Source organism: Prionailurus bengalensis, chromosome C2 (genome assembly GCF_016509475.1).
Source record: "Prionailurus bengalensis isolate Pbe53 chromosome C2, Fcat_Pben_1.1_paternal_pri, whole genome shotgun sequence".
Lineage (NCBI taxonomy): Eukaryota > Metazoa > Chordata > Mammalia > Carnivora > Felidae > Prionailurus > Prionailurus bengalensis.
Window position 1 is genome coordinate 137,898,573 of NC_057350.1, and position 18,545 is coordinate 137,917,117.

The 18,545-nt window shown below is 38.6% G+C and overlaps 1 protein-coding gene and 1 pseudogene across 2 annotated transcripts; one reads left to right on the top strand and one right to left on the bottom strand.

The window, feature by feature from the left end:
- Positions 1–848: 848 nt before the first annotated feature.
- On the bottom strand, positions 849–15,082 carry SGO1 (shugoshin 1). 2 transcript variants are annotated; one of them, XM_043595507.1, is made up of 8 exons: positions 14,766–15,082; positions 12,300–12,448; positions 12,019–12,215; positions 7,855–7,928; positions 6,154–6,212; positions 4,167–4,979; positions 1,944–2,133; positions 849–1,719 (listed from the first exon to the last, which is right to left on the bottom strand). In XM_043595507.1, the coding sequence occupies exons 2-8, from the start codon at positions 12,439–12,441 to the stop codon at positions 1,617–1,619; spliced, it is 1,578 nt and encodes a 525-aa protein (XP_043451442.1). In that variant the 5' UTR covers positions 12,442–12,448; positions 14,766–15,082; the 3' UTR covers positions 849–1,616. The 2 variants fall into 2 exon arrangements, with proteins under 2 accessions (XP_043451442.1, XP_043451443.1); XM_043595508.1 differs by having other exon boundaries at positions 14,650–14,936.
- On the top strand, positions 14,252–17,666 carry LOC122491038 (annotated as a pseudogene).
- Positions 17,667–18,545: the final 879 nt, after the last annotated feature.

The following is an 18,545-nucleotide window of genomic DNA, read 5'->3' on the forward strand; positions in this document are numbered from 1 at the left end:
CCCATTCCACAAAATGCTACACAGTCAAAGACCGAAGTGAAAAAGCAAAACAAATTTTAGAGAAAAATTTTAAGCAAAAAGGTGACAGGATATTAATATTTAAAATTCTTGAACATCAAAAAACATAAGGTAAAAATAAAGTAGAAAAAGAAAGCTTTAGCCCATGTAAATAAAGACAAGGAATACTATCTAGAATATATAAAGAGCCCTATTCTATTAAGAAAAAGACACTCTAGTTGAAAAGTGGGCAAAATATACAATAATTGGAGGAATGAGTGACCAATATTTGAATTCTCACAAGTAATTAACTCAATGAGATAATATCTCATAAGTAATTAAAACAAAGAAAAGCGGGGCGCCTGGGTGGCTCAGTCGGTTAGGCGGCTGACTTCGGCTCGGGTCATGATCTCGCAGTCCGTGAGTTTGAGCCCCGCATCGGGCTCTGTGCTGACCGCTCAGAGCCTGGAGCCTGTTTCGGATTCTGTGTCTCCCTCACTCTGACCCTCCCCCGTTCATGCTCTGTCTCTCTCTGTCTCAAAAATAAACGTTAAAAAAAAGTTTTTTTAAAAATTAAAAAAAAAAAAACAAAGAAAAGCCATTTGACATTCATTGGCTTAGGTAATTTCATGTCCAATAATGCCAAGTGATAATGTGTGGGGAAACTAGAACTTATAAATTGCTCTTAGGAGAGTGATAACACTCCTTGTGTCAGGAGAATTGGTACAACCACTTTAGAGAGCAGCTCCCCTTCTAGGTATCCACTCCATGGAAACTTATTCACATGTGTGCAAGAATGCAGAATATTCACCGCAGTGCTAATTTGTAATAATGGAAATAGTGGAAGCAAATTACCTCTCAAAATAGTAAGTCTAGTTTATTTATATAACTGTACGATGAAAATAATCTACATCTGCCAACATGGATAAATCTCAAAAACAATGGTGAGTTAAGTCAAAGTCAGTTGCAAAAAGGTACGTACACTATAACATTCACGTAAAATGTTAACATACAAAACAATTCTTAACAGTCTAGGGATAAACAGTAAGAATACAGAAATATTAAAAGTATAAAAACACCAAATTTCAAATTGCCCAATAGTGCAATCACTTTGTATAGTGATGGAAATGTTCTATATCTGCACTGACGCTACTATGGTAACGACTAATTAAGGAACTATCCTGAAAGTCCAAACATAATAATTTGCTGAGGTGTCACTGAACAGTATACACCTAGATAGCTTGGTATTTAGAGCTAGTCACTTGCCTAGTCCCAGAACCTAAGCAACCATCAGTTCATTATCTCACATTTTACTTTCGCAGAAGATACATTTTGAGTAAAATTAAAAGTTTTAGGCAGTTTAAGAAATTGGGCTTATGTCCGGTTATTTTTATTTAAAAGAAAAAATAAACCAAATTTATTAGTGGTATGAGAAAAAAGCATCACATTTGAAGTATAGTTTTGAAGACATTTTCATGATCTAGGGTTCAGTCAAAGAATATTCCATGGCAATAGTTCAACCCTTTTGTGGACTATCTTACAGATTCTCTCTTGGAGAGATAGGAGGTGTAGTAGGATGAATTTAAACAGCATCCAAAAAACACTTCACTGTATTTGCTTCATACTTTTTTTTTAGAACTGCGTCTGGGATCCTTTTTCTGTTTGAAAATAGGAGAATTCAAGAAACACAAATCTGTAAAAGGGTCTCCTCTTCTCAGTTTCCTAGAAGGATAAAAAGAACTCTTAGGAATAATTATAAGCATCCCAGCACCATCTTACCCTTCAATATAAAGTTATTGTGACATATGCCAGTGTTAATATTCCCACTTCAGTTTTTAATCAAAATTTGATATTTCAAATAAGACTCACTCTTGAACAAAGCTCCAAACCTTACTCCCCTCACCCCCGACATTTATCATTAAAAGTGGGTTCCCACAAATACTTACGAAATGAGTGTGGGTTCCTTATAGTTCATACTGACTGTGCACCTACGCTTTGGCAGAGACACTGCTGGGCTTTCTTTATTCTTTTTTGGAGAAAGAGAAAGTTTTCTGACTTTCAATACAGGATACAAGGGAGCATTGGTGATATCCTTCAGGCTAAAATGAGGCGAGCCGTGAGTTTTAGGTAGTGCACCTACGAAGACAACAACTTTTACTGAATATGGTTCCAAATTAAAAAAAAAACAAAGCAGGAACTAAAATCATATGCAATTACAGATCCTAAACATATACAAATCCAGCATTGTATTATATAGATTTTTTTTAACCCATTCATCATTTTTCCATCCCAGATAACACTGAAATATCAATTACTATAGATGTGAAGAGCTAATACAACAGGTTACTAAGACTTAAAATTCTTTTTTTTTTTTCCTAAGACTTAAATTCCTTAAAAAAATTAAAATTCTTCTAGGATAGCTTGGGCATAATGAATTACCTTAAATCACAGAATTTCATTTTAGTTCCATCTTGCTTTGTAGAATCATCAAGGCCTCCATCTTTTTCATAACCATAATTTACCAAGTGGCTTCCTATAGTCTTAAAAAAGCTACGTAAACTCACTTTATTAAATAAACGAGAATTCTACATCATAGTCTCTGTGCAAACCAGCAGGAAGGGGATGCCCTCTGGTAAAGCTAGTCTGTTAAAAAGTTACCAATGTTTTTCCTATCATAAACATTCAAGTTATTCTACTTTGGAGCTAGATCTATATTGGGTGTCAGGTACCCAGCACACAAAGAACACTGCAAGACAATTCTTCAAACAGCTCTAAAAAGCAAGTTGTTTTTCCAATACAGACGAAATTATAACTGTAAAATGACTATTTTTAGCAACCATGCTCTCCAGAGTTATCTAGGTTTCAAATACTGTCTTTTTTGTCTCCACTTACACATATTGCACTATACTAATTATTCCAACTTTTAGTTTGGAAAATATGGTTAAGCAACATCTACTCACTTGCTATATTCTGGAATATTGCTTCTCAAAATTAATGTATCTACAAATCCCCCAGGGAACTTGTGAAAAAGATGCAGATTCTGATTCAAGGGTATGGCCTGAGATTCTGAATTTTTAAGAAGTTTCAAGGTAATGGTGATGCTGATGATCTGGGGATAAAATTCTGAGTAATACTATCTTAGAGTGTAATTTTTTTCTTTGAAAAACTTATTATGTAAAATTTCAAGTATACACAAATATGGAGACAACAATATAATGAACCCCCAGTTACCCAGCTTCAGTAATTATCAACATTTTGCCAATCTTGATTTACATTAACATTACTATAGCATATTTAAAAAAACAAAACATGGTTGCATACTACCACTACCTAACTTTGGGAAGTCATTTAAATTTTTTAGGCTTTCAGTTTTCTTATAAACAATATAAGGATGTTGATACCTACACTTTATTTATTTATTATTTTGTTTTACACCTGCACTTTATAAAGTTATCCTGAGGATCAGATGTTTTGGGAATGCTACAACCTGACCACATATATTAGTTTTACCACAATAACAATTTCCCAGATGAGAATCTTTGTGGGCAGATGCAGGCTGTTATCATCAACTTTTGAACCATGCTACTTTTGATCTATAAAAGCAAGATTTTCTAAGCCACAGTTTTTAGATGTCTTACAAATGTCTTACAAAAAAATACTAAGCCCAATAACTGAGGGAAAAGTTTGGCTTAGTGTTTGGCCACCTTTCACTAACTAGAACGAATCAATTTAAAATCGTGGTTCCTGTCAAACTGAATATGAAGCAAAGCCATTAAAATGATAGGTCACCGGATTCAAATTTGATTTCATTTTCAAAGACCTGTGTCAGGTGAGTGTATAAAAGATATTTTAATTCAACCTAACTCCACCAAAAAGTTTTTCTTACTTTGGAAGTCTTCATTTACTGAAGTTAAAAATACTTTCTCCATAGCAAGTAGTATTGTTCTTAAAGAAGATTTAAATTAGCTTAAAGTAGGTCATAGCCATACAATTGTGATTTCCACCCCCAACCCGCCATTGTTTAATCAGACTGTAACTACCCCCAAAGAGACAGATGGCAAGTCTCTAACCTCCCCCAGAGAAACAGATGGTAAGTATAGCCTATAAGCATCAGGAATGATCATTTATTATAAACATTAAAAATGCAGGCGAACAAGTAGATCACTTACTGATAGGAGTTTTTATAAGCTTAGTGCCCTCTATCTCTTTTTCAGCCCTGTGTTTTAGCGCTCTTTTAGGTCTCGGCCTGCTGACTGGGCTCCCAGCTGGTTCACTGGAGAGACCTTGACTGTACTTGCAAGTGGGCAAATAGAGGTCATCAGAGTCATCTCCTGAACCACTTGATTCACAGACGCTCACTTCAGGTTCACTGGTGTTTTCTCCTCTGTTAGAATCATTGTTAATTTTTTGTCGGAAAGGAGTGAGATGAATTCCCTCTTCCAAATTAAAATTGTAGGCATCACTGGAAGTGACAGATTCATCCAACTTTTCTTTGGAGACAGTTTTTTTATTTTCACTTTTGCTCGCTTTATACTTTGATACAGATTTTGATTTTTTCCTTCTGTTACCTTTTCTTTTCTCTTCTCCTTTTCTTCCTTGTGCACCTCTGCGCTTATTTTTAGTTTGTTCAGGTTTATACTCTAAGATGTCTTCTTTTGTTTTAGTGGATCTTTCTGGGTCAATCAGCTTTGGTGATAAGTTAATTTGATCATTATTCCATTGACAAACATTTTGTTCCACATTTTCAGGTAAGTGCATATTTACTACTGGGTCTACACATCTAATTCTTTCCAATTCAAAGGACTGCTCTGAGAAATGACTGATTTCAAAATCATCCAAGGTATCGAACTGACATAGATTATTAAAATGTTTCTTTAAACTGCGACGGACAGATACAGTTCTAGGTAAGACATTATCAGTAGATTTATCATCATCTGAATTCAAATCAAATCCCAGTCTGTCTTGAGAAATAGGTATTTGCTCTGAGAATTTAAAAGATAAATGAGAAAAAAATAGTTTAACTTTATGGAAATTTTAAATTCAGTAATCTTAGAACTCAAAATTAAAAATGAAATAAATGAAAGGTCAGTTTGTAGTTCCGCATTTGCTATAAGCAAATAAAAATCTGGGGAACTTAGTACTACCATCCAATTTATTTGGCAATGATCAATTGATGGGTTCTATCTGACTTGTGAAAGAATCTTACATAACGTCCAAACATGTTCTAACTGGGGGTTTTCTGTGTCCCTAGTTTAAGTTTTTTTTTTTTTTTCAACGTTTATTTATTTTTGGGACAGAGACAGAGCATGAACGGGGGAGGGGCAGAGAGAGAGGGAGACACAGAATCGGAAACAGGCTCCAGGCTCTGAGCCATCAGCCCAGAGCCTGACGCAGGGCTCCAACTCATGGACCGCGAGATCGTGAGCTGGTGTGTCCCTAGTTTAAAGGTTTAAAGAAAAAGTAGTTGGCTATATGTATCTATGTGTATAGGATTCAGTGGGAGAGAACCTCATATTCTAAAGTAAAGTAAGACCAGTACACTGAGAAAGTGGGAGCTAAGATGTTCTTTGAAATCCCAGTAAAACTGCAATAATTACAAAGCCTTTCAGGTAAGAAATATAGTAAGCATTTTTAGGGAAAGGTTCTGCTTATTCAAATGCCATCCCTTCTTCAAAGCATTCAAATGCCATCCCTTCTTCAAAGCATTGAGAACAGGGACACCCCAATTTAGAAATGGAAAGAATGGCATAGCTTTGGAGGTCAGCTTTCAGTTAAATGCTAGCTCTTACCTTTTGGGCTACTTTTTGTGTGATACTTTACTTCTTTGAGTATATATAAAATGGGACCAACTGTACCTATATTCTAAGGTTGTTGTGAGGGTTAAGTGAGATAATGTAAAATGGCTAACACAGCTTGGCAAATAGTAGGGCTCAGTAAACTGCAGCCAGTTATAGCTGATAGCTGATAACAAAATAAATAGATATGTTTTTAAACTGTTATATTCTGTGTAAAATAAACAGATTTTCTTTGAGCAGAAGAATGCCAGATGAGCATACTTAAAAAGTTAAAAAAAAAAATTAGAGAAATTTAATTATGTTACTTGTTCTCAAAGATCTCATCTTGCCCTTAGTATTTTTACATTTTCACTTGAATTACCTTCTATTTGGAATGATTCTCCTTGTCCTGGAAGGTGAGCTTCCTGAAGAGGAACTTGTCTAGCCAAAGAAAAACAGAAATTTATTTAAGAATTATGTAACAAAAAGAAATTTAAGATTTTCTTAAGTTTTTCTCTTTCTTTAGTATCATTTCATAACTCTATTCTAAATCTGCTAAGTATCAAAGAAAACAAAAAACCTTTCTGCTGATTATATGGAGCCTCGTTTGTTATAAGTGACATTCAACTCCACTGGAGGAACTACCTTATCTATTTGGACACTTACTCCTGATGACATGCCATAACTCGTAATTCCATTTACCTGGAGAAACAGCCAATCAAAACTGACTTATATATTACAGAAATGCAATTTGATTACTCAGCTCTTTAGCAGCCTATGTCATCATTAGCTGACCTGTGATTTTTTTTTTTTTTTTTTTTTGTAGCATAGGTTTTTATGGTGCCTTAACTACTGACCCCTCTGAAGTTAATACTATTTATTTTCTTTAAAAATCTTGTCCCCCCTGTGGCTCATGAAACAATATTCCTTATGCTTTAATACTATTACTGGCTGTTTCATTCTAATTATAATTTTATTCTTTATTTCCTATAGAGAATTTTCCCTCTAGACATCAAATTTTAAATACAGGTTTAGGTAATAGAGTTATGGTAACTAATTAATAACAATTTCAGGAATCTTATAAAAATTCAATTACCCCATTTTACTTTTTGACCATTACATAAATATTTTGTCAGGTGTTACAGTTCAACAGCTTTTAAACTATTCATGATTAAAAATATGGGGGCAGAAACTGTCTTTGTGATTACTTTTGTGAAGAGAAGGGCGTAGACTTGGAAGGGATATGAGGAGATGGTTTATAGCAGTTCTTAATTGGGGATAATCATATCCCCTCAGCAGATACATGGCACTGTCTGGAGACATTTTTGGTTGTCTTAACTGGGGGAAGGAAGTGGCATTGGCATTTAGTGGTAGAGGCCAAGGATGCTGCTAAATATCCCAAAATGCTTAGGATAGCCCTCCACAACAAAGAATGATCTGGCCTAAAATGTCAATAATACTGAAACTGAGAAAGCCCAGCTAGAGGGACAGCAGTGCTCTATATCATAATTGAGATTTTTGGTTCCAAAGGTGTATACATTAGTCAAACTCATTGAACTGTATAATTAAGATCTGCACACTTCACTGTATGTAATTATATCTCAATAATTCATAAACAAAGTGTACTTGATCCAAGAGAAGGGGAAGAGAGTATATGGGGTCTGACTGTATTTAGGAATGTATTGGATTAGCAAGACCGGGTGATAGCTGTGCTAAATGTGATGTTTTATTACATTTCATTTCTAAACCAGACTATTTGTAGCACTGGCAAAATACTGTCATTTGAATAAACAATCCTTCTTAGAATAAAAACATGATATCACAAAAATATAACTGAAGGAATTCAATTATATTTAAATAGCTAGCTTAATCCTAACATCAAAAAGGTAAATATAAGAAAGTTTTGGCTTAGCTACATGTAACAGAATATCAACATATCAAATTTTTTAAAATGCATTTTTAGTAGAGAAACATCAGACTCCAAACACAAGAATCAATACGATGCAAATTTTCTTTCATAAATGTGTCAGAGAATTAAATATTTTTTGACATTAGTAATCATAATAATGAATTTGATACCAACGGTAAATCCTTCACAAATAAATCCCCGGAGTTGTCACTACTGGTGGCCATTCCAGAGGGACATACTTCCTGGTTCTGTTAATATATGAAAACAAAGAAAACACTGGTACAACTGAAATATTCATAACAAAACATTCATTTATTCAACAATAAAAATGTACCAACAGTCTACTATGGTGCCAGGCCCTGTTCTAGGAACCAAGTCTCTAGCAGCTAAAAAAATATATTTAAGTCCAACTCTCTTAAAGCTTACATTCTAGTGTAGGGAGAGAAAAATTTTAAGTGAAAGGAAAGAGATACATAAATAATTTCAGATAGTGATAAAGTGCTATGAAGGAAATACTCAGAGTTGAAGTGACAGAGAGTGATTGAGGTTGGAGGTTCCCTTAGACCTTCATCTGAAATCTAAAGAATGCAAAGGAGCCAGCCACTGAGAAGAGGAGGCAAAGAAAAAGTGGTGGAAACAACAGATACAAAAGTCATGATGTAGGCAAAGCTTTGCTGTGTTTAGAAAAGAAAGGCCACTGTGGCTGGACATATATGAATTCTCTCATAGTGAGAACAGGAGGGATGTGTACTCAGAGACCAGGTAACGCGGCGCCTTGGGAGTCAGGAGTTTGGATTTTAGTCCAAGTGTGATACGAAGTTACTTAATCGTTAAGCAGGGAAGTGAAATGATTTAAGTTTTAAAAAGATCAGTCTGACCACTATGTGGAACATGGATTGAAAGGGGCCAAGAGAAGAAGGAGTTAGGCAGTCATTGTAGTAAATCTAGCAAGACGTGTATCAGCTAGGACTTGAGTCCTATAGCTACAGAGGTGAAGCCCAGCAGAAGGTGTTGAGAGAACAAAGATGCTGAGATTGAATCGGCGTGGAAGTGGGGACAGTGAGGGAGAGGCAAGCCTCTTTGGTTTGGACTTGAGCAAATGGTAGGTTGTTTTATGAGATGAATAAGACAGACAGACAAAGGCAGAAGTACACAGTATCTCTGGGAGAGGGAAAATAGAGTTGTACTTTGTACAAAATATTTGAGATCCGTGGGGCGCCTGGGTGACTCAGTGGGTTAAGCATCCGACTTCACCTAAGGTCATGATCTTGCAGTTCATGAGTTTGAGCCCTGCGTTGGGCTCTGTGCTGACAGCTCGGAGCCTGGAGCTTGTTTCAGGTTCTGTGTTTCCCACTCTCTCTGCCCCTTTCCTGCTCATGCTCTGTCTCTCAAAAATAAATAAACGTTAAAAAAAATGTTTAAGATCCTTTCTAAATATTTCAGTGGATAAATCAAGTAGTAGTCATGTGTGTGTGTGTGTGTGTGTGTGTGTGTGTGTGTGTGTGTGTGTTGAGCTATAAATTTGGAAGTTCCCAACAGAGTATTTAAAGCATGGGAAGGGGGTAAGATAAGATGGATCTAGGACAATTGACATTTAAAACTAAAGAAGAAGTGAGCAAATGAGACAGACATGTAACAGTCAGAAAGGCAGGACAACTACAAAGTATGGTAGTAGGAAAGCTAGGAGATTATAAAGTATGTTACTACATAAAGGTCAAGAAGAAAGAGAGGTGGCCACTAAATTTGGTAATATGGGAGTTGTGGGGACCTTGGCACAGTGACCATAGAATGATGGGGATAAAAGCCAGATAAGAGGGAGTTCAAATGGAAATAGAAGCTGAGGAAGTGAAAACAGTAAGCGCACTGTTTGTCTCTGCTAAAGTTCTGCTGTGAAGGGAAGCAGAGAAATGAGGAGGTAGAGGGATATGAAACCAGGAGAGGTTTCATTTATTTTCTTTTCCTCTTAAGGCAAAAGATGCTAAAGCACATCTGTATGACAGCTAGAATGAGTCAGTCAAGAGGCAGATCCGTGTTGAAAGAGTGCAAACTTTCAGGACCAAAGTGCTTGAGGGCAAGAGAAAAGGGGAATGTGATGCACAGGGAAAGGCTTGGCCTTTGATAGGAGCAGAGACACTTCTCCCACTGTGACAGGAGGGAAGACAGAGAACACACTGCAGATATGGGCAGATTTGTAGATTTGTATTAGGAAGGTAAGAGTTCTGGACTGATTCCTTCGAAGTCACTCTAATTCAGTTCAGTTGTTTCTTGAAATTTGATGCACATATAATATGCTGATGTTATGATAGATTAAAACTGTTCAAGAGAAACAAACAACTAGAAATTTAATCCTGTTAAAAGTTTTAAATTTATTTTCAATATAGCTCATGTTCTAAATTTAAGTAGTGGTATTACTGAAGGTAAATAAAGGAGAATATTTAACTACAGAATAATATAATTTAGTAACAAGTTACTAAAAAGATCTATTATAAAATTTAGGAAAGAAAAGGCTATTAGAAATTACTCTATGATTAATCCTTATAAACCAAGTTAACTATTGGTAGGCAAAAAAAACCCCATTCTTCTTATTAAAGCATTTTAAGTTTCTCCATTACTGATTAATTGACTTGATAAACATGTAAGCACAAGTATAGAATGATGGTTGAGGAGTGACACATATAGCAAATGTATGGCAGAAAACAAACTCTGATGTTTTAAATGCTAAGAACACTTTTGCCTAGCAACTAATGTTTTTGTTTTTTTTTAAGTTTATTTATTTTCAGAGTAAGACAGAGAAGGAGAGAGGGAGAGGGAGGGAGGGAGGCAGGGAGGGAGGTGGGGGAGAGAGAGAGAGAGAGAGAGACAGAGAGAGAGAGAGAGAAAATCCCATGCTGGCTACCCACTGTCAGCGCAGAACCCGACATGGGGCTCGATCCCACAAACTGAGAGATCATGACCTGAGCTGAAACCAAGAGTCAGATGCTTGACTGACTGAGCCACTCAGGTGCCCCAGCTAATAATATGTTTTAATAAATACTCAGAAAGCATTGATAAATGTCAAAAGGCCTGCAATAACAGATTTTTTCCCCCATTGTTTTTGTGATTGTCTCATTGGGTATTCATTTCTCACTATTTTATATATGATTTCACCAAAAACTTTGGAAAGGGAAAAGGAACATTCAAATGTCTTTGGAGGGATTTTTTTTTTTTCTTACTAGTTGACTAAACAAGGAAAAGAAAAAAAATTAGGAAAGATTATATTCTGAAGGGGAAAAAATCCCAAAAAACAAAAAGTTTTAAATAATCTAACCCTCACATAAAGGAAAATTATATCAAATCTTTTATAGCCAATTCTCTGCTATACCATATATGTATATATTGCATATATGTATGTGTATGTACATTCTGTATATCATACACAGAAAAAATATGGAATCACTTTCATCACTGACTCTTGCTGTCAGTGGAGAGGTGACTTTAATTCCCTTCCCGAGTCTTTACCCTTCCCCTAATCGCTATGGTCTGGCTTTCTTCTCTGGTTTCCTGGCCTAAGTGCCAACACAACTGTCTTCACTGGCACAGCAAACAGATGGCCGCCCAGGAAAAAAGTAAACTTGTTTCTGTCAACACCTGACATGCACCACTGCTTTCTCTCTCTCTGCCCCAAGTAGTTTTCCTGGCAAGAGGAAAGGAGAACCTGGCTCATCATTTCTCTCTTCTTGGGATCAATGTGCAGTGGGACACAAAGAATATCAAGCTTTCTCCACATCTGTTACATTTTGGCTGACCCTTCCATGTAACCTTGAATACAACAGAATAAGAGTAAAATATAAACAGCAAAATGTTTAGCATAGTTCTTGTTTGGGAATTAATGTATACCTTTCCTTATTTAACCAACTAGTGGGTAAAAAGGACTCTCCAAAAAACACTTAAATGCCCCCTCTCCCAAATTAAGGCAGTTCTTATAAGACCTCACTAGGTATAACACAACTACATAGAAAAGCTAAGATTTATAGCACTGATTAAAACTTTTGGACTAGTCCGCTTCAACTATCACTTTTAGACCTTTAGCTGAGTTGCCCTATATTTGACTCACTTAGCTGAACGGTTGAAAGGACCAGCAGTGCAAAAGGCTAAACTATTTCTTCTGTACCTTGTCTTGCTACCTGCTTTCAGAACCAAGTTATACAAGCACAAGCCTCAATCATGTATGTTTCGATCAATTCACTAATAACAGAGCTATCGGTCAGTAATGAATTTATATAACATAATTGATCTAAACTACCAATTCACTGCTTTCACATTTTTTCCTAAGAAATTCAACGTTTGTAATGAAAATACCTGAGTAGTTTCTCCGGTTTGTTGTGAAGCCAGTTTTTCTTTCAATGCATGTAGCTGACATGTGAGGTAGTAACATTCTTTTCTCAGTTGTAAGATGATATCTTGGGCTTCTCTCACTTTGGATTTTTCATTTTCCAAAGCTAAAGCTAACATTCTGTTGTTGTCTTGGTAGTTTTTTAACAGTGTAGAGGTGTTGGCTGAAAGAGGATAAATTTTTTTTTATTATGTATTAAATATAAACTTAAAAAGCGACGCAAAAGGACAACGTGAAAATCTCTTACTGATTATTTGGCATGGAGCAGCTATGAAAGACTTTCGTTTGCCGATCTCTGCCAAATTTTTACTCCTTTTCTCTTTCATTCGTTTCTTTATGTCTTCAAGACTATCTTGAAAGGACTTTTTAAGGCACCTTTCCTTGGCCATCTTCTGCCTAGGAATTTAAAACAGTAAAAAGTATTTAATTTTTCTAAGAGATAATATCAAATATAAAACAAGATGGAAAACACAGGTTGTTCATAAAGAATGGATTAAATAGACTTAGTAACTGTAGAATCAGCTTAAAGAAGCTGGCTAACCTGGTAATAACTTAGATTTTGCAGCTTTTAAACCTCATTAACATTTTGGCATAATGTTATCCTCCTCAGGTACTTTACAGGGAAAACTAATAAATATGCATTTCAACCCAAAGACTCTGTAATATGCCACTTATTTATTCCTTAACAAATACCCACTGGGGGCTTGCTATATACCAGGCATTATGGGAAATACTTAATGTTATATTTTGATGTTATTATTATTTATGTTTCCTACAGACAATGTTTATGACCCGCATTTAGTGTTTACTAGACTTACAGCATTAGTTCAGAGGTAATCTTGTATGTGGGCTTTGTTTTCCAGTTCTTCTCTACATTATTAATTTATCACATTAGGTCACTGGATAGAATTAATCAAGAAACAGTTATTCTTCCACACTCTTTTAACCCAATGCTTAAGATTTGCACACACTCCCAAGACAGTCAAGGTAATCCTTAGAGGTTGAAACTATGTAGCACTATATGCAATCTTAATAGGTTATTATAACAATTATAGAACTAGAAAGAGCAGGAACTGAGGCAGAGCAACATGCCAGTTTTCTCAAAGTTATTTTTAAATTTTTTTTTCAACGTTTATTTATTTTTGGGACAGAGAGAGACAGAGCATGAACGGGCGAGGGGCAGAGAGAGAGGGAGACACAGAATCGGAAACAGGCTCCAGGCTCTGAGCCATCAGCCCAGAGCCCGACGCGGGGCTCGAACTCCCGGACCACGAGATCGTGACCTGGCTGAAGTCGGATGCTTAACCGACTGCGCCACCCAGGCGCCCCTCAAAGTTATTTTTAAAACTCAGGTCTGTTAGCTCTTAGTAAATCATGAGAATAGCGAACAAGACATTAAATAACAGTTGTTCTACATACAGTTGAAAGTAGTAAAACAAGCAGTGACAGTGAAATATGCTACTGAATATATTAACACATAAATATATTTAAATCCTTCAGGGCTGCAAATCAGATTTGCTTAAATACTCTGCTACTAAGCGTATGGAACTGCTTTTCGTGAACATCTTTTACCCTAGATTGCACTTTGCAGATCACAAAATTGCAAGAAATAATTCCTGTTTCCTACAACCATACTTACAATTTTCACTACAAAAGATACCTTCATCTGCTCCAAGCTAGTCAAATAATTTTGCTGAACCTTACGTTTTCTTGAGTATTTTCTCCAGCCCGTATTTATTTTCCTCTATGCACTGTCTGGGGGTGTTCAATGTAGACCTCATTTGTTATTTTCTCTTTGACAATGTAGATACAACACATACTGGGATGTTTCCAGTAGAGCTAACACAACTCTTTTTTTTTAAAGCACTAATGTTAAGTGGGTTGTATAAAAACAGCGTATCACAATGGGAGTTTTTAAAGTTCGAACAGGAGATGTTTGAAAAGTCACCCAGATTAAGCAACTGATCAAGTTAGTTTAACAACGTACCTAAAATATTTTCGTTATTACCTTTAATTAACTTAAAATCACAAAAGAAAACTGCCGTATAAGAAGTTTCCTATCTAGGCCGAAGTAGAGGGGGTGTGGTGGAGAGAACGAATGGAAACAGGTCACAGGGCGGGAAGGGTCAGTCTCTAGAGCATTCGGGCAAGGGGTCTGGATTCAGAAGAACCTGGAATATCTATCCGATCTCCGTCATAATGCTTCCATCATTCCTGCTGCTGAGGCAGCCAGGTACGACGCTGACCAGTGCTAGCTTCTCCAGGCAAACCGAAGAAGCAACACAGGACGTCAAGGGCATAGGGCTGCACAAAGAACAGCTGCCAGTTTGTGTGCCCTCACGTCAAGCCGGGCTTTAACTACTAATGCTTTTACAGATCACGGAATCTACAAAATTCTGCAAGGCAGGAGGTTCGTGTCCCCATTTACTTAACAAGAGGAAAATGGAGCCTCAGGAAGCGCAAGTCGAGTGGACGAACAGAGAAAAGTGTCGGGGTCAAGCCGACTCCACAGCCCGAGCTTTTGGCCACCGAACTTAGAACGACAGAGAGACCCCTGAGGGCAGACGAACAGGGACCACGACACCCCAGTTCCACACCTGGAAACCCCGCGGCTTTCTCTTTCACGGAGGGGCTCGGGGAAAGTCGGGGGCGGGGGGTGTTGCCGGAAGAGGGCCGGGAGATCTTCCTCCCACAGGTACGTCCAAAACAGTACCTTGGCCACCACTTCTGCCGCAGCTGTCGCCCTCCTTCTTACATGCCAAGGTTTCGCGAAGCTGTCTGGCCGGCGTAGCCTGCGCTTCGGCCCCTCCAGGTCTAGGCCCCGTCCCCAGTCGCCCGCCGGCTAACGCCACCACATTCGAAATTCGCCGCCGCGCTCACCCATTGGCTGACAGGCAGGAGGTCACGTGAGGCGACTGCGCTGCCAGGAGTCCCGCCTCACCGGGCTGCGTCACGTGACTCACACCGAGCATCCACATCCGGGTATCTACCGTGCCCCCTCCCGAGGGGGCGGAGTCATTAGGGAGCGCCTGTCTGACCTGTCCGTACGTTTCTGCCCAGAGTCATTGGCTTTTCGGGTTGGATCGGCTGCGGTATCTCTAAGGGTGGGTATTTTAGGGCGTTCAAAAGCTTCCTGTTTCTTTAGTCTTACAGTTTCCCGTCTTTGGGATTGCACTCGAGGGCTCCCTCTTGTGAGAAGAATTTCCTTGATTGTCTGCCCGCCGAAGCGGTCGGCCGGCTGCACAGAGGCATCTTGTAGGGAACATTAAAACCAAAATAGGAAACAAATTTTGGATGAACAGGATTAGGGAAGTTGCAGATATCTGAAATATTCAGCCCCAGGTTCTTTGTCTGGCTACCTCTGGCGCTTTAACCCTCGGGAAATGGCACTAGCACACGTAAAGCTACTGATCCAGAAGTCTGGGAAATTTTCTTTGTTGATATTTTATTCTCCATTAGCCTTTCTACGTCCCGTCAATCACTGAGTCCTGTCAATTCTACCTTTTAGGTATTTTTCACGTCCAAACCCCACTATTTTCCATACCCCAATCCAGCCAAATACCTAATCTTAACTGTGAACTGTACCAGTACCTACTCTGATCGCGGACTCCACTCCCTTATGTTATTCATAGAATGACGGTTTGACAAAGCAAATATGATTGAATATGAAACTCTTAAATAGCTCCTCACTGCATTTAAGATAGAGTTCAAACTCCTAAAGGTATTTGGTCATTGAAGAACCCCATGGTTCTATGTTCCACCTCTTCTGAATTTTCTTTCATTTCCTTGTAATTCATCTTGCTGCTTTTGCCCATGCTGTTTTGTTGGTCAAGAACAGTCTTTCTTCTCTCTGAGACAGTTAGTCTTACTCATGCTGCAGGTCATTGTAGAGGTGAATTCTTCCAGAAAGCCTTATCTGTTCCCAAAGCCTCCTTAATAGTCCGATTTGTACATCCTTAGTGCTATGCATGCACTTTTCCTTTGGTACCCCTTGTGGCATTGACTTGTCACTCATTGCCTATTTATTCAACTTGCATAAGGGTAGAACTATACATGCCTGTTATAGTTGAATATTCAGCCTCTAATTAGCAATTTGCAGTTAGTAAATATTCATTGGGACAATAAAAGAATAAGTAAATGAAACCTAAGCAGTTGTTTTCAATTTAGATATTCAACTCATCATAAAGAAATTTTTTTTTTTTTTTTTTTTTTTTTTTTTTTTTTGTAGAGAACATTTACCTCCTTCCCTTGTCTAATCCTCACCACACGCCTTTCTGGCTTGAGTGGAAGAGATGAGAATATCTGTCTTTAGCCAACAACTTGGTCTCCAGGTGTTATGAGCCACATCACCTCCACTAGTTCTTAGTTTTCTACTCTGGGCAGTGTGGCTTACAGGTGCAGAAGCATCAAGAAGAAAGGTCAACCCAGACATGTTTTGCCGGCTTTGGCGGTAGGTGGCTGCACTGCAACTTGGGGCCAGGGGCCTGCCTCTTGCGCCAACCTCCACGGTGCCATTAATCACTCTGCTCTGCGGGTGTGGGTTGGCGGCGTGAGTCTTGGCAGTTGGCTCCGGCAGTGGCCACGGCCCTGGAAGCTGGGGCGAGGACCTGGCCACATCAGCACTGGTACAGACGCAGAGCAGGTGCTACTCCGCACGCACACTGCCACAGGTCTGCCCTAGTGGTCCCGTGTTGTCCTAACCAAGGAGGTCCTGCTGGGCGTGGTCTAGACCCCCTCTCCCCCGCCCCTACTACCGCACCGTAACTGGCGCTACGTCCTGGCCAAGGTGGAAAATTTGCAGCCAAAAATAAAAAGCATTGCAAGGCATCTCAACCAAGAAGGTGCAGTTAGTGCAGATCAGTTGAGGTGGTCCAAAAGAGTTGCCAGGCCGACTTACCTAAAGAATACGGGGGGGCTTGTTTCAAGAGCTATATGTTCGGGGTAACTGCCACCCTCTCAAAGCCTCTGTGTTGGTCTGGATTCGGTTTCCAGTGTGGATCTTCATGTCTGTTGCTCTTTGGAATTTTAGCACAGGGGCAACACATTCAGATGTAGGTTTTTCTATTCAGGAACAGTGACCTGCTAGTGGGGTCCTGTGGTTTCCTGACCTCACTGCACTGGATTCCTCTTGGATTCTGCTTATCTCTGTTGGTGTCATCAGTTTATTAATAGTGGAGATTTTTGCTCTGCAAAAAATTGGAATGACTCCTTTTCAGATGTATATTACGTGCTTTGTTCGTGTGGTATCAGTGTTGATGATTCCGATTGCTGCAACAGTACCTTCATCAGTTGTCCTCTACTGCTTATGTTCCACATTCATGGGCCTTTCACAGAATTTGTTGTTGCATTCTCCTAGGTTTTTGCCAACTTTGCCAAATACCGTTGACCAAGTCAGATTCAGACACGCCTTGTAAGGACCTCTTTGCCACCTTTTATGCTAAGTTTATTTCAAGAGAATGACATGCTTTCCAGGAATTTTGGAACGATTCCAAGTGCCACTATCTAATATATTTAGGTTTAGAAATTCAGATGTGATTTAATTTGTCTTTATTTAAAATCATGAATTGTGGGGGCGCCTGGGTGGCTCAGTCGGTTAAGCGTCTGACTTTGGCTCCGGTCACGATCTCGCGGTCCCTGAGTTAGAGCCCTGCGTCGGGTCTGTGCTGACAGCTCAGAGCCTGGAGCCTGTTTCAGATTCTGTGTCTCCCTCTCTCTCTGACCCTCCCCGTTCATGCTCTGTCTCTCTCTGTCTCAAAAATAAATAAACGTTAAAAAACAAAAAATAAAAATAAAAAAATAAAATCATGAATTGTGTGAAGTACTGTGGGTTAAATTATAATCCAAATATATTTGACAAATCTTTTAAGTGCTAGAAATGTATGTTTAATTGCATCCTAAAAATACAAAAGTGAATCAAAGTGTCTAGTTCTGTTTATAAAATTATAATTTCCTAGAGGTGCCAGAACTTTGGAAAACAGGGTTAGATGCTGAATGATGCCAGATTATACTGACCAATCTCATACTTTGAAGTTTATCAAGTAAGAGAATCCAGTGAGGTGATTCTTAAAATTTTTGAGGTGTGGAGGATCATAGACCCATTTGTACATCTATTAAAGCTCTAGTTTTCTTTTCAGAAAAATCCTAGGACTCACAACATGGGGGCCTTTTCTGATGACTCCCTTCATCCACCCTACGGCTTTCTGGTAATTCCTGGTTGCGAATTGTTATTCTAATGGAACACATATTCTAATGGATTGTGAGTTAATATGTGACTTGAGATAAGAATGGACTAGGGGCGCCTGGGTGGCTCAGTCGCAAGCGTCCGACTTCGGCTCAGGTCACGATCTCGAGGTCTGTGAGTTTGAGCCCCGAGTCGGGCTCTGGGCTGATGGCTCGGAGCCTGGAGCCTGCTTCCCATTCTGTGTCTCCCTCTCTCTCTGCCCCGCCCCCGTTCATGCTCTGTCTCTGTCTCAAAAATAAATAAACGTTAAAA